We start from the raw sequence: 16,097 nt of genomic DNA, 5'->3' as shown, positions 1-16,097 counted from the left end.
CCACTCTGCATTTTAGTAGCCCATCTATATTAGAACTGTGCCTGTTTCTTTGTGGTCCTGATGAGATCATATCCTCTGATGTGTAAGACCATAATGTGATGAAGGTGAATCTTTATGATATGGAATATGGGGTCTATTTGAGAAATAAACTAACATACAACCTTTTGCTGTCCATGAGCCTGTTAATGTTGAACTGTATTTTTGTCTTAGCAATATTGCATTGTTCAAAAGTTTGATTTTTGTTGCTGTTGTTGTTTTTGTGTAGAAGGGACATTTTGCATTGCAGTGTTTCATGTTTTTTTGTTTGTTTTTTATTTTATTTTTTTCTTTGATTTGTCTTGTTGTGTTGTTTCCAGAGATTGACAGCAATTATTCTATGGAGTTTTTGTGTTGAAAAGTGACATTTTGTCAATCTATTGGTTTCTAATCCTGCATTCATACTCAGTAGCCCCACCCAATGTCAAAAGTCATTGACATAACTGTACTTTAAAATAAATAAATAAATGAATATTATTCCATATATATATATATATATATACAGGTCCTTCTCAAAAAATTAGCATATTGTGATAAAGTTCATTATTTTCCATAATGTAATGATAAAAATTAAACTTTCATATATTTTAGATTCATTGCACACCAACTGAAATATTTCAGGTATTTTATTGTTTTAATACTGATGATTTTGGCATACAGCTCATGAAAACCCAAAAATCCTGTCTCAAAAAATTATCATATTTTATCCGACCAATAAAATAAGTGTTTTTAATACAACAAAAAAAAGTCAACCTTCAAATAATTATGTTCAGTTATGCACTCAATAGTCAATACTTGGTCGGGAATCCTTTTGCAGAAATGACTGCTTCAATGCGGCGTGGCATGGAGGCAATCAGCCTGTGGCACTGCTGAGGTGTTATGGAGGCCCAGGATGCTTCGATAGCGGCCTTAAGCTCATCCAGAGTGTTGGGTCTTGCGTCTCTCAACTTTCTCTTCACAATATCCCACAGATTCTCTATGGGGTTCAGGTCAGGAGAGTTGGCAGGCCAATTGAGCACAGTAATACCATGGTCAGTAAACCATTTACCAGTGGTTTTGGCACTGTGAGCAGGTGCCAGGTCGTGCTGAAAAATGAAATCTTCATCTCCATAAAGCTTTTCAGCAGATGGAAGCATGAAGTGCTCCAAAATCTCCTGATAGCTAGCTGCATTGACCCTCCCCTTGATAAAACACAGTGCACCAACACCAGCAGCTGACATGGCACCCCAGACCATCACTGACTGTGGGTACTTGACACTGGACTTCAGGCATTTTGGCATTTCCTTCTCCCCAGTCTTCCTCCAGACTCTGGCACCTTGATTTCCGAATGACATGCAAAACTGAGCAACAGTCCAGTGCTGCTTCTCTGTAGCCCAGGTCAGGCGCTTCTGCCGCTGTTTCTGGTTCAAAAGTGGCTTGACCTGGGGAATGCGGCACCTGTAGCCCATTTCCTGCACACGCCTGTGCACGGTGGCTCTGGATGTTTCTACTCCAGACTCAGTCCACTGCTTCCACAGGTCCCCCAAGGTCTGGAATCGGTCCTTCTCCAAAATCTTCCTCAGGGTCCGGTCACCTCTTCTCGTTGTGCAGCGTTTTTTGCCACACTTTTTCCTTCCCACAGACTTCCCACTGAGGTGCCTTGATACAGCACTCTGGGAACAGCCTATTTGTTCAGAAATTTCTTTCTGTCTTACCCTCTTGCTTGAGGGTGTCAATGATGGCCTTCTGGACAGCAGTCAGGTCGGCAGTCTTACCCATGATTGCGGTTTTGAGTAATGAAACAGGCTGGGAGTTTTTAAAAGCCTCAGGAATCTTTTGCAGGTGTTTAGAGTTAATTAGTTGATTCAGATGATTAGGTTAATAGCTTGTTTAGAGACCCTTTTCATGATATGCTAATTTTTTGAGACAGGAATTTTGGGTTTTCATGAGCTGTATGCCAAAATCATCAGTATTAAAACAATAAAAGACCTGAAATATTTCAGTTGGTGTGCAATGAATCTAAAATATATGAAAGTTTAATTTTTATCATTACATTATGGAAAATAATGAACTTTATCACAATATGCTAATTTTTTTAGAAGGACCTGTATATATATATAGTGTGTGTGTGTTCAGTGTTGTGCAGTAGTTTTGCGTTAGGTCTGGACAGTCAAATTGGAAACTGGTCTGGACATTGTGTGTGTGTGTGTGTGTGTGCCTGTGTTTTGCTGAGAACCAGCTGGGAGCATGACACATTTGAGTCTGTTGCAGTGCTTTAAAGCTCTTTGAAAATTTGTTGACATAATTCTCTGTGCAAACATGCTAATGAGCCCTAGTTTCACTGTTCCTCTCTCTCTCATACACACACAGAGGTGGAGCAGATTGAAGCCATTGCAAAGTTTGACTACATGGGTCGGACTCCTCGAGAGTTGTCCTTCAAAAAAGGCGCATCCCTTTTGCTGTATCATCGTGCATCTGAAGACTGGTGGGAGGGCAGACACAACGGGGTTGACGGCCTCATACCCCACCAGTATATAGTAGTACAAGACCTGTAAGTATCTATACTAAATAATTACTTTTTTAATATAATTCATTTTAGTTATTTTATTATTTGGTGCATAACACAAATGTTTTTTTGCTATGGACATGAGTGGTACCTCATTGCAGCTTGTTAAAGAAAGGTCCTATTATTACTTTTTTTGAGTAAGACTTTGATGTTTGCATCAAAAGTGATCAAATTGGTGGAAAAAAATCCGATAGGAACCTGAGCCATATTTAGGGTCCAGGGGGCATATTACAGAAACTTTCTATCTTAAGTCTTAAATTAAGATCTGACAAGTTAATTTAGGATTTTTCACAGATAACAGGTTTTGATATCCTCCAACTGCATGGAATCAAAGGCTGCATTTACACTGCAGGTCTTGATGCCCAAATCCGATTTTCTGACTATATCCGATTTTTTTGACGACCCGCTTAGATTATCTTTTAAAAGTGACCTGTATCTGATTTTTGCATTTACACTATACACTGCTGAAACTACCAAATGTAGACGTTCTGACCCAGAAAAGGAAGTAAAACAGCACGAAATACAATGGATGCAGATGCGAATAAAATTATCTAGTGTTTTGCTTTCCACAATATTTTTAAAAGTCATTAAGCTTTTTATCTTACGGTGGCACTGTAGCCACGAGCGCTTAAAACCGTGCCTCCCCATATCTCGTGAAATGTCTTCAAACACGGATTTATTTCTGTAACAACCCTGCATTTTTGCCTGCACTCTCCCTTCACCCCAAACACTCAAAAGACATGAAACCTCTGCATTGCTCCACTGTGTGTATCCTTCGTCCTCCATGGCGCCTATAATAAGTCATGTGATTTCAGTTGGTGGTGTCCACCTGAGTTGAATTCACTTTTTTAATGACGTACGACTTGCATTTACTGGGGAATATCCAAGTCTGCTTACATGGCACACGCAAATGCACGTATTCGATTCATATACGATTTATTACCACATATGAGTGAGGCCTGAATCCGATCTGAGAAAATCGGAATCCATGCGTTTTTTTCCTGCTTACACGTTCATGGGTCATATCCGATCTGTGCCACATGAGAGGAAAAAAATATCGGATTTGGGTCACTTGAACCATGCAGTGTAAATGGGGCCATAGTCTGAAGCTAAAAAATCGGAGTCTGTGCCTATCACACACTACAGTACGTGTTTTTCTGTGAAATCTGTCAACTCTGACTGACCAAAATCTGCAGACTGGCGCAGACTTTTGGCAATTAGTGCTCACTTATCCAGACTGCAAATCAGGGCAAAAATCTGAGCAAAAGTCATGTAGTGTATTCCAGCCTTAAGTAACCACATAGCAACATGCTTAAAACTAGTCAGAACATCTTAGCAACTTAGCAGTTGCACCAACCACATTTTTGTCAGAAAAATGTAGTTCCTATTATTATGCACGGGAGTCTTGGCACTAGTTACAGGACAGTCCAATGCATGTTGCCTTGTGAAAGTGTTGCCCTCTGGGTAATATATGACTAATCAACCAGGCCATCTGGCCTGAGTTCATACCTTAATAGCTCAAGTGAGAATCAAATAGTTCTCGCCATTAACACTTTACATTTTAATTAAACTTTAACAGCACTGAGTGGCAGTTGAAGAATGCTCTGAAGTCTTTGGCAAAGGCCTTTACACTATATAAGCCTAATTGTGTTTCTGAAGTACCAAGCATTAGCGGCACCCTAATGTGCTAGGCATGCATTTATGTCAAAGCCTGTTGTGTGCAGTGGGACATGACATGCTTCACTAAGGTTAAAGTGAGCTGAAAGAAAGACAATCTTCTCTCTTACTTTTTATAAGGTCTTGAGATGACATGAAATTGCAGTGTCCTTGAGTTGGTCATATTTATATCAACGGCTGATATTAACTGTCCTACCGCTGTTTCAGTAATTACTAAAATGATGACATGCTCATTATCTCTTTGTATGGTTTAACTGATGTCAGTTTGATGAATGAGTTTATTAAAAGGGTCAGTCCATGCCCCATTCCTAATATTGCAAGATTTGACAGCAGCAAATAAGGAAAATTGAGGTTGCTAAAATGAAAAGAGGATGGAGACAACCGGCTGCCAGTTACACTACAGTAGAGGTGGGCGGAATAACCAAAATCTTTTATCACAATAGTTATTTTTGCTGTAAATTCAACCCCAAAATGCTTTAAACACAACATAGCCATATGATGTTTATTTTCAGTAATCTAGTGACTTAAAGGGATAGTTCGCCCAAAAATGGAAATGATCCCATAATTTACTCCCCCTCAAGCCATCCTAGGTGTATATAACTTTCTTCCTTCCGCCAAATACAACCGAGTTATATTAAAAAAAATCCTGGCTCTTCCAAGCTTTATAGTGGGATTGAATAGTAACTTGGATTTTGAAGCCCCAAAAAAGTGCATCTATCCATCATAAAAGTAATTCATACGATTCTAAAGCGAAGCGATGCGTTTTTGTAAATATAAAATATGTGCAATGGAAAAATATCCATATTTATAACTTTATAAACTGTAATCACTGGCTTCCGGTAACAGCCGTACGTGAGTCTAGGTCCGGGGGCCTAAACTATACCTTTAAATGCTTCAAAAATGAAAGGTACACAAAGTCTGAGATGAAATATTTTGCAAACTGCATCAAACATCTAGTGAAAAGCCATACCAGAAGAATGGGCACTGTTTGAGTGGATCAGCTTCCTGTTAATGGCAATGGTTTTGAAATTAAGTGTTCAACAAGCATTTACTTCAATCCATGTAGTGCCAAAAGGCAGTCAGTAAACAGGACTGCTGAAAGATTGCATAATGAAACACTTGGGCTGTTGACTTTTTCTGAGACTTTTTTCCCCATGAATGTGACATTCAACAGCTTCAGATTACCAAACACCTTCTGCTGTCGTCTCCCAAGAGAACTGTAAAAGCAGGCCGAGAATATGCTGTGAAACTGTGATCAGTGGATGTTTGCTTGCTGTGGGCTGAATGAGACATGAAGTGAGAGGGATGTTGGGGCTGCTGGGACTGAAAAATAAGAAACCAGAGGCTTGTTTCATTGCCAGCTTTATGTACTTTTTTTGTGTGTGTGTGACAGTTTAGCTGGTGAACATTATGATGTACTCTACCGTTCAAAAGTTGACTGTCTTCATGATGTCTTCATGAAAATTCAGCTTTGCCATCACAGGAATAAATTCATTTGAAAAATATATTCAAAAAGAAACCTGTTATTAATTTTTTTTTAAAGGGATAGTTCACTTTGAAATTAATTTTCGCTATGTTTTAGCTTACCTCAAGGGCATCCAAGATGTAGGTGTCTTTGTTTTCGCAGAAGTTTCAATTTTGATATTTTTAGGTCAAACCGTTCTTGTCTGTCAGTCATATAATGCAGGTCTATGGTCACCACCTCAAAGAGCATACACAGAGAAGTCCAAATTAAACATGATTTAATGACTCGTAAATGTAAGTACACATTGATGGCCTAAGACACGAAACGAGCGGTTTGTGTGAGAAAACGAACAGTTTTTACATCGTTTTTACCTCTTTTAACCACAGCCACGTCCAAGTGATCTGAGGGCGCGGGCGCTTCGGTCTGCGCAAGCGCCGGAAAGCGACGGAAGTGATCTCTCGCGCGTTTACGTCACTCATTGTTTACACAGAGATTTCGGAAGTGTTACCTTTCACTGTGAAGATCTAAACATATTTAGATATACTGGAAATCGCAATGGAAGACGATTTTACGAAGCCGAATCTCTGTGTAATCAATGAGTGATTACAAGAGGTAAAAACGATATAAATACTGTTCGTTTTCTCACACAAACCGCTCGTTTCGTGTCTTAGGCCATCAATGTGTACTTGCATTTACGAGTCATTAAATCATGTTTAATTTGGACTTCTCTGTGCATGCTCTCTGAGGTGGTGACCATAGACCTGCATTATATGACTGACAGACAAGAACGGTTTGACCTAAAAATATCAAAATTGAAATTACTGCGGAAACAAAGACACCTACATCTTGGATGCCATTGAGGTAAGCTAAAACATACCAAAAATTAATTTCAAAGTGAACTATCCCTTTAAATAATATTTCACAATATTACTATTTTCACTGGAAGATGAACTAGCATGTTTTAACTAAAGTGACAGCACAAAACAATTACAGTTTTAAGTAGTGTACTTAGTTTATATACAGTATCCTACATTTTAAAACGACTTCACTTATATAATCCATAAATTTGCCTGTGGTTTTGTTTTCAAATTATTCATATGATAAACAAGTGTTTTATTATGTATTTTAATTATTTAGGTCTATTTGTTAATCAATCAAATTGCACTGCTTGGAATCCCTCATAAGCCATCAGTGGTCTGCAGAGAAACAGAAAAGTTGTTTTGTCTCTTTCTATTTAGGGATGATGCGTTCTCTGATAGTCTGAGTCAGAAGGCTGACAGCGAGGCCAGCAGTGGACCTTTACTGGACGATAAAGCCTCATCCAAAAACGATCTGCAGTCCCCGTGTGAACCTTCGCATGATTACAACTTTGGCGGGGTCATGGGCCGGTCAGTGGCTGATTACACAGAATTCTGCTTGTATTTATTCCACATATTTTCAGTCTCAGAAAAAAAGAATGATCTGAATTATCCTGTTTCTCCTCGCAGCTTATTTACTGATCTCTTAAGGCTTGTTTGTCACACGAATATTTAACAAAAATCGTTAGACTGTACTGTATTTGCAGTCAGCTTTGAGCTAAAACACAGTGTGACTGTCTGTATTTAAGCTTGTTACAATCTTATTGTGTATTTCTGCAGGGTTAGGTTGCGTTCGGATGGGTCTGCCGTTCCTCGACGCCGCACTGGCACTGACTCTCACAGTCCTCCACGAGACACACCACCACGGGCCGCAGCCTGCCCCAGCAGCCCACACAAAGTGGCGGTCACTCGGGGCCACATAGAGAGTCCTGAGAAGAGACGTTTGGGAACCTTTGGCAGTGCAGGAAGCATTAACTACCCTGAGAGGAAGGTCTATCCTGAAGGTCACCCACTCAGGCCTGTTCCAGGAGCAACGAGACACAGCAGCCTTGGGGACCACAAGTCCTTGGAGGCTGAGGCTTTAGCAGAGGTGAGCGAGAGCACACTTTTTAGATTCTCATTCAAATTCACAGTATTGTAGAGCAAGACAGTGTTATTTTAGAATCACTGAGAGACTATTATTGTTCTTATTAATATTTTTAATTAGATTTTTTCTTTATACTTTCCATTTTTATTGTCTATATGTATGCATGTATGTCTATATCGTGTTTATTAATTATTAAGGTCATAAAGTTACACTAAATGAAAATGGTTAATATAGTAAATCTAGCTGAAATAAAAAAAAGTTTACATTTTTGCATATTTTTTCAGTTATATGTTATTTCAAGTAATGAAAATGGGTAACGCTTTATTTTATGGTCCTTTTTACACGCTAAATGTAGTTACTGTCATCAGAAGTATTATTTATATATATATATATATATATATATATATATACAGATATATATATATAAATATATATATATATATATATTATGTATGTATGTATGTGTGTGTGTGTGTGTGTGTGTGTCTGTGAGGGTTTGTGAGAAAAAAATCACTATTTGAGGTATCATTCAAGTCAAGGCAGAGTTATGTACAGAAAAATAACAAACAAGCACCATTAATTATTCACAAAAGTTATCAAATTAATTAAGATTAATTTTCTATTAGTGCTGTCAAATCGATTAATCGCATCTAAGATAAAATTTGTGTTTATATAATATATGTGTATTGTTATATATATATATAGGCTATGTACACACACATATATATACTGTATGTATGCATATATATATATATATATATATATATATATATATATATATATAAATATATGTGTGTGTATGTGTACACACACATACACGCACACACACACACACACACACACACACACACACACACACACACACATATATATATATATAAAATAATAAACTGTATACACATACACATTTATTATATAAACAAACTTTTATGTTAGATGCGATCAATCACAATTAATCGATTTGACAGCACTATTATATAGTGCTATATAGACATAGCTCTATACATAGCTCATAGCTCTGATATAGACAGCTCAATACAATCTTATTTAAATTACCCTGATTTAAATACATGATTTTTATACATAAATTTATATTGCTATAAGATCAAACATTCAAATATTTTCACTAAGTGTTCCATAAATCCTCTTATATTTTGTACCCGTATAAATCAAAGCTCAAAAGGATTCAGAAATACTTTTAAGTTGTAGTCATGAAAGCTTTTTGGTCTTTCTCTTTGAGCCTTGCAATTAGCCTATAATTCTGTGCCTAAAGAAGCTGGCAAGATTGAGTCCAGCAGAAACAAAGAGCTGGCACTAAAGACAGATATCAGCATGAACGGGATAGGCTGGCACTGATCCATCTTTTTCATTTGCACACGATTAAATAATGAAGTCTGTGGCACATGGAACAGTTGATGATCTTTTGTAATGGCCCCTTTGTGTCTACGCTCACCTAATGAAAAGAAAACGGCTTATAGACATCTGAATACAGACATCAAAATGAAGGCATGATGGATATTGTTGGAGAGAAATGTGTTGTTTTGTGAATTGATAATGCATTATAAGCACAGACTACATGATCTAAATAACATTACTGCTTGATGTGTTTAGTTTGGGGTGTGTGTTTAGGGGTGTGTGTGGGGTTATTGATGACGTCTGCTCGGTAATAAGACCTTGCAAGGTACTTTTTGTGTGCGTGAGCATGTGTCTTCATGAGCCTTTTATCTTCCGAGCATTAAACTTTTATGGCATGCTCAGCTGCAAGACAGAACGGAGATGGTCGGTCTTGAAAGAGGAATGGAAAGCAGTGAGTTTATAGTCTATCAGAACGGCAGCGACGCTGTGTGTATATCAAACATAATCTGCTTCCGTGATATACTAGACCGCTCCGGAAGAAAGTAAGATGAATCCCCAGGAAAGATGAGAGATGTCTAAGGCAATAGAGCTCCATAAATACTTTCTGTGCAGGAAAACAACAAATTGAAGTTATCGATCATTTTCTTACAGCATGGTTCTTATTAGTGGTGCTAGAGGATTTCAACAAATCCCTAATGCTTGACTTTGCTATATTAGAAAAACTTGACAGGTTAATACTGAAGTACCATTAGGTAAGCTATTTTTAACATAATGCCTAAAAATATAGATGAATAATTGTTCAGTGTTAATCTCACTCACTGTAATCACAATTACAGACAAAATTGTTGGTTAACAAAGTTTTTTTTTTTTTTTTTTTATTTAAATTTATAATGAGATGAAAAATATTCATCATGACCCAATTTTTATATATATATAAAAAAACTAGGTTATGAATAAAATGCTTGAAAATAGTGTTTAAAATGAAACCAAATGTGCATTAACTAAACATTACATTTGTTTAACTCAATACATACTTCTGAAAAAAAACTTAAGCTAGGTTATATATATATATATATATATATTAGGCATTATGTTAAAAATAGCTTTCCTAATGGTACTTCATTAACTGGATTAAATTGTCTTTAAAAACTGAACAATATTTTTGTTACAGGACATTGAGAAGACGATGAACACTGCACTTCATGAGCTCCGTGAATTGGAACGGCAGAACACAGCCAAACAAGCTCCCGACGTAGTTCTGGATACGTTAGAACCGCTCAAGAACCCAGTGAGCTCAGAGCCAGCGAGCCCCTTACACACCATCATGATCCGGGACCCGGACGCGGCCCTGAGGCGCAGCAGCAGCTCCACCTCCGAGATGATGACCACCTTCAAACCGGCGCTGTCCGCCAGATTTGCCGGAGCCCAGCTCAGACCTCCACCTATGAGACCCATGCGCCCCCCTCCCACGCAGCACCGCTCCAGCAGCTCCAGCTCATCTGGGGTGGGAAGCCCTGCCGTGACCCCCACAGAGAAGATCTTTCCAAACAACGCAAGCAGTGCTGCAGCTTCCTCCGCCAACTCGGGCGAGAAACCTGGAACCATGTAGCCCGCGGTGTGATGCTGCTACCTGTGCTGGTGAGGGCGAACCGGGGCACGATGCTCCAGCGAGGAAGTTCAGGAGTGCTTTTCTTTTCATTTTCATTTCGATGTATTTTTTGAGCCTAGAAGATTTCGAAACTGAAGCCTAGTGGTCGGCACGCGTGCTCTGAGGCGTTGAGCCTGGTTGTGGATGATATGAGTTGAGTCTGGCTCAGGTGATCTCCCACATTCTATTCTGTTCTTCCCATAATTTCCTGTCCTCTCTGTGAAAGAGACAAAAAAAAAGAAGAGTAAAATACAAGAAAAAAAAGAAGACTTTTATAGGGTAAATTCCATGCAACTGAGCTGCATTATATAAAGTATGATTAAAAAAAATCCTCTTGTTTTTATATTATTATTAATTTTACCTCAGATTTTAATATTAAGTTGTCCTTTTTGGCCTTCTTATTCTTATGTGAACTTTATTTAGAGCAAGATTCTCTGCACTGGTTGGCCTGAAGAGTTCTGTTATTCATTGGAGGACTGTTTTAAGATAAGCGATAAGTCCCTCCTTCAAGAACTGGACTGTACATATAATAGAACCAAACGGTCACTCAAAGACTGTCTAACATGGCCACCTTTGAGCTGTTGTAAATAGAGATATACTGTACTTGAACTTGTAATGCCTTTCGTTTGTAGAATAAGCGATATACATCTAAGTAACAACATAGCCAAGCTGTATACATATATGAGATGCAGAAAACCAATATACCAACTAATTTTAAGAAACCTGTGGTAAAATGTAGTTTTACTTGTATATAAAGTTTGAGTAGATTCTTTTTTGTACAGCCGAGGACATGACCAGGCAGGGAGACTAGAATGGCAAACGCTTTTACAACCAATAAGCAAACAAATAATGAATCAATAGTCAGTCTGAGCCATTATTGTTATGATTAGTTTGGGGAGTGTTCCACTTTTTTCCTAATTTTTGGATCACATCAGGTTCCTAATACAAAAAGCATTTAATGCTTCATTCTCTAAAGTTACATGGTTTTAGGGTATTCCCGTGAGCTCCCTCCATATTATTGCAAGCATCCATCAATTACAAATTTGTATCCAATAATATATACTCTGTCAACTGATTATATGAATATTAATACTTACTAAAATAACCAGATGTTACACAAGTGGCCAGTATTTTTGTGACCTCAAAAGGGTGAATCAAACAATGTGTCCATGTCATAGTGATATAAATCTAGGGATGTACCGATATGAAAATTTTGGCCGATACAGATAACCAATAATTTCCTTTATTGAAGTGATTCCAGTAATATTTCAAATATGTCTCATCTGAAGGAAATAATCCATTATTTATCGGCTTTAATATATCAGCCAAATTTTCTTATCGGGCCGATAACAATAAAAATGAACATATATCGGCCGATACCGATATGGTGGCCGATATATTCGGCATCCCTATATAAATCCTCAAAATAGGTCTCATTTTCTTATGCAAAATACCTTTTCATATTTTTTCTTTTGGTTTTGGGATTATATGGACAAATGAGCTTCCCCCAAAATTTGTATATCAAATACGAAGTAAAGCATATTTCCAAGTGTAACTAATGCTACATTTATAAATCCATACCACACCATGCCACACGATTTAAAATATTCAATAGCCCATACAATAATATCATAATACAAAAATCTCCTAAAAATAGGCCTCATTTTCTTATACAAAATATATTTTTATAATTTTTTTTTTGTCTTGGCTTTGGGATAATCCGGACATCTTGTTGTGAGATTCACCCAAAAACAGTCTTGTTTATGTCAGATATATGGTGCAAAGCACTGCACATTTCCCAGTGTAATGAATGATACATTTGTAAATATATACCGCTCTCTCTCTGGTGAGATACACAACCCTCCTCCCAATCTTAATTTTCAATAGCCTAGAGAAACCAGCTCCAACAAGAGAAGCTTCTGCCCCCAATCTGTCATATCATCTCTGGTTCATCCTCAGCGTTACTCCTCCTCCCTGAGCTGTGCTTGAAGAGGGAATACCCAGTCGTGAACAAAATTTGCCCGACTGACCTAGATATCCACTTAAATACACTGAACCCAAAGCTTTAATCTCATCTTCACTGATTTTACTTTTACAGTTTGCCTTAGGATTTGCCACTTCACGCAGTCCAATCAGAGTGACCGTATGCGAGAGCTTGTGTAGCTTTGAAAAAAATAGAAATGACATATAAAAAACAGTACTGTTACCATGCACAAGAACTATTTAGATTTGCATTTAAAGCCATGATTGATTTGTTACATCACGTGTCTGTTAGTCTTACATTTCTCGTTGTTGCCATGCTGATTTGCTCTTGCGTTAGGAGCATAAAAAAGTGAAAATCAAGACTCCATGCCCTGTTGCTGCCATCTCGAATTTCTTTTAACAAATGATTCGGCAAAGACTGGTAATTAGCTTCTGTCTGAATTCCTCAGCTTTGTAGTAGCATGAGCCTGTTGTCCGCATGTCGGCGAGCACGTGCTTCTCTTTACCAATAAGCAACACTGTTCAAAGAATAACAGTGCTGCCTTTTCCTAGATACAACACACTATGTCCCGAAATACATTCACTTTCAGCCAGGAACTGGGTCTATAGCTGCAAGGATTAGACTCATCTCAGGAAGGGATTCTAATTTTGTTCTAATATCTTACCATATCACTTCCCAGTAGGCACCATTTAAACATACGACATGCATAAGGACTATTTTTCATGATTACTAGGGCACACATCTATATCACTTCTGCATAATTACACCTGGATGGATGAGGGCTTAATTCTATTTACAGTAAGAAAACATGCAGAATATTGCAATGCATTATTCATAATCATTATAGTCATCCTTCTGTGATTTGAAGTACAGGGTTCCAATTGAAAACCTGGAATTCTTCAATTCCAGACCTTCGAAAGTCGTTTACATGAAAGTCGGTAAAAATTTCTAAAGTGAACACAGGTGTGTGTTTTGAACACAGCCCGATAATAATACATTGGCTAGAAATAAAATGTTATTTAAAAAATGGCTTGATTATATTTACAGTAAAGAAAACAGAATATTGCAATGCAGAATTCATAATTCGATGTATAAAAGAGACTTATAGGGACATCCTTTTGCAATTTTGCAGTACATGGTTTCCATGGCCATAGAAAACCGGGAAATATCAGGGAATTAAACGATTTTCAGGCCTCGAAATTACAGGTATGCAATATAGTTCATACAGGTATGCATTTTTCTTGTTCTCAGCAGGAACATAATTAATTGGCTAGAAATAAAATTCTATGGAAATGTAAAATAATTATTAAAAATATATATATTTTTAATATTACTACTTACTACTAATATAACCTCGTCCAGTAATCATCATTTAAAATAATAATAATAAATGTGTGGGAACCCTTGGCCCCAGTTTTACAGACAAGTCTTAAGCCTCGTCTAGACTAAAATGCATGTTTTAACTGAAAGCAACTTGCTCTGATTAATCTTAAAATATGTCGGTGCCATTGTTTTGTCTCAAGATGCACATCAGTAATGATTTTTTCGAAGGCACGCTTATAAAAGTTACTTAAATGTCCTAATTGAACTAAGGACAAATCCTGACTAAATCTAAGCCCTGTCTGTGAAACCAGGCCCTACAATACCAGTTGAGTCTTGTTTAGTGTGGATTTACCAGATAAACCTTTCTTTACATATAAGGGCTAAGACAAATACTGCCCTCTGGTGGCCTTATTTGGCCTGTCCCTTCTCATAGTCTCCCTCTGGTGGTCATTGCTGGTATTGCTCATTCATTGACAATGCGCAGGAAAAATAAAAATTGTTGGCAGAACTTGAAGCTTTTTGGTACAAATGTGAAATTGCTACCACATTTCTGAAAGTTTTTCACACGTTCTACAGCATATCTTGTCTTACTGTCATTGTAGGCATTCCTAACTCTAGCTTGCACTAGCAGCCATGCACCAAAGGTTCACATAAATCAGTGTATGTATGTTGAGAAATTCACACCCTTGGATTTTCATACACTGTCTTTACTCATGCTGTAATCATGCCTTTGAGTGTTATGAATTTAAATACTTGAGTGTCAGACTTCTTCTCGTTCTGCTGGGAAGAACAGTGCATTACATTCTCACATTTCTTTGTTGTACAGCTCATCTACATACTGTATAGTAGCGCTTATGTACCGAGCCGATGTTTGATAATAAATGATATCGAGTTTACAGAAACTGCCATCCGTAACATACTCAAATAGTCATGGCCTTTCAATCCATGTTGTGTCATTCATCTCTGTTTATCTCTCCTCTGCCAGTGAACGCAAGGCTGTGCTGTGAAAAGCGTATACTTTTGCTGTTAAGTTAAATCTTCTACCCAACCTAATGCATTGCAGTATTTAAGACCGTGTTGGTCTGATAATAGGATGTTGTATGGTACTTGCACGATTTCTAAGGCACTTGGTGCATCCCTGTACTTAATAGACTGTATGTGATGTTACTGGAAGTATGTTTTGGGAATGTATGCAACATTGGGAGTGTATTGTACGTATGCCACAGTGGGTCTATATTGTATGTACGCTAAGATAACAGGGAAAAAAATAGGCTTTCTCCTTCTCTGGACACAATGTTCAACAGGACAAAAGTGCCGTCTGTCTATAGTAGTGGGTTGTGAAAACGTTTATGTCGTTTTTTCTTTTCTTTTTTCTCCTCTAAACACATTTTGTCTAGTGATGCTGTTCTTAAATGAGTGTTTGAATGGTTGGATTACCCCTCTGTGATGTTATCCTACACCATCCCACTGTTTGGATGTGAACCATTCTTAAGTACAAATAAATACTTTTTTTTTAACCTTATATTGAATTGTCTCTTTATTTTCATTTTAGTTGAAATTGATTGATTGAAGCCCACGTCATATAATTCTTTTATTCATAATGTAATAATGCAACACATAATATGAATCACACTTGCTTAGTTCTGTTTGAAAACTTACAATATCCTGATTTTTCAGCCCAAAGAGCAACAATTTTAATATTTTATAAACACATTCTTATTACTATACTCCTAAGTAAATAAAATTATAACATTTTAGAATATATATATATATATATATATATGTGTGTGTGTGTGTGTGTATATATATATATATATGTGTGTGTGTGTGTATATATATATATATATATATACTGTCTGTATAACATATATATATATATATATATATATAAATTATTAGTGTTTGTTACATTTTACATTTTTTAATCAAGTTTTATACTTAATTATGTGTGCTTAATTGACACAAGTACCTGTGGTGTCATATCACAAAATTCAAGAAATTAACGACATCATTTTCTTTGTGCAAATTATAATCGAATAATAATAATGCAAATTATTTTGTTCTAATTTTTTTTTTTTTTTTTTTACTTAACTATAAGGTTCCATTTGCTTACAATAGA

At 37.0% G+C, this 16,097-nt stretch overlaps 1 protein-coding gene across 2 annotated transcripts in view; it reads left to right on the top strand.

The window, feature by feature from the left end:
- Positions 1 to 11,405, top strand: part of srgap3 (SLIT-ROBO Rho GTPase activating protein 3) — a 101,505-nt gene extending 90,100 nt beyond the window's left edge. For both annotated transcript variants that reach the window (XM_056253754.1, XM_056253755.1), the window contains exons 19-22: positions 2,386 to 2,566; positions 6,962 to 7,111; positions 7,361 to 7,670; positions 10,195 to 11,405. In XM_056253754.1, the coding sequence (XP_056109729.1) occupies positions 2,386 to 2,566; positions 6,962 to 7,111; positions 7,361 to 7,670; positions 10,195 to 10,632 (1,079 nt within the window). In that variant the 3' untranslated portion in view covers positions 10,633 to 11,405. The remainder of the gene's footprint in view (positions 1 to 2,385; positions 2,567 to 6,961; positions 7,112 to 7,360; positions 7,671 to 10,194) is intronic.
- Positions 11,406 to 16,097: the final 4,692 nt, after the last annotated feature.

Source organism: Rhinichthys klamathensis, unplaced genomic scaffold (genome assembly GCF_029890125.1).
Source record: "Rhinichthys klamathensis goyatoka isolate OS25496 unplaced genomic scaffold, OSU_Roscu_1.1 h1tg000109l_1, whole genome shotgun sequence".
Lineage (NCBI taxonomy): Eukaryota > Metazoa > Chordata > Actinopteri > Cypriniformes > Leuciscidae > Rhinichthys > Rhinichthys klamathensis.
This window is presented reverse-complemented; position numbering and strand designations above follow the sequence as displayed.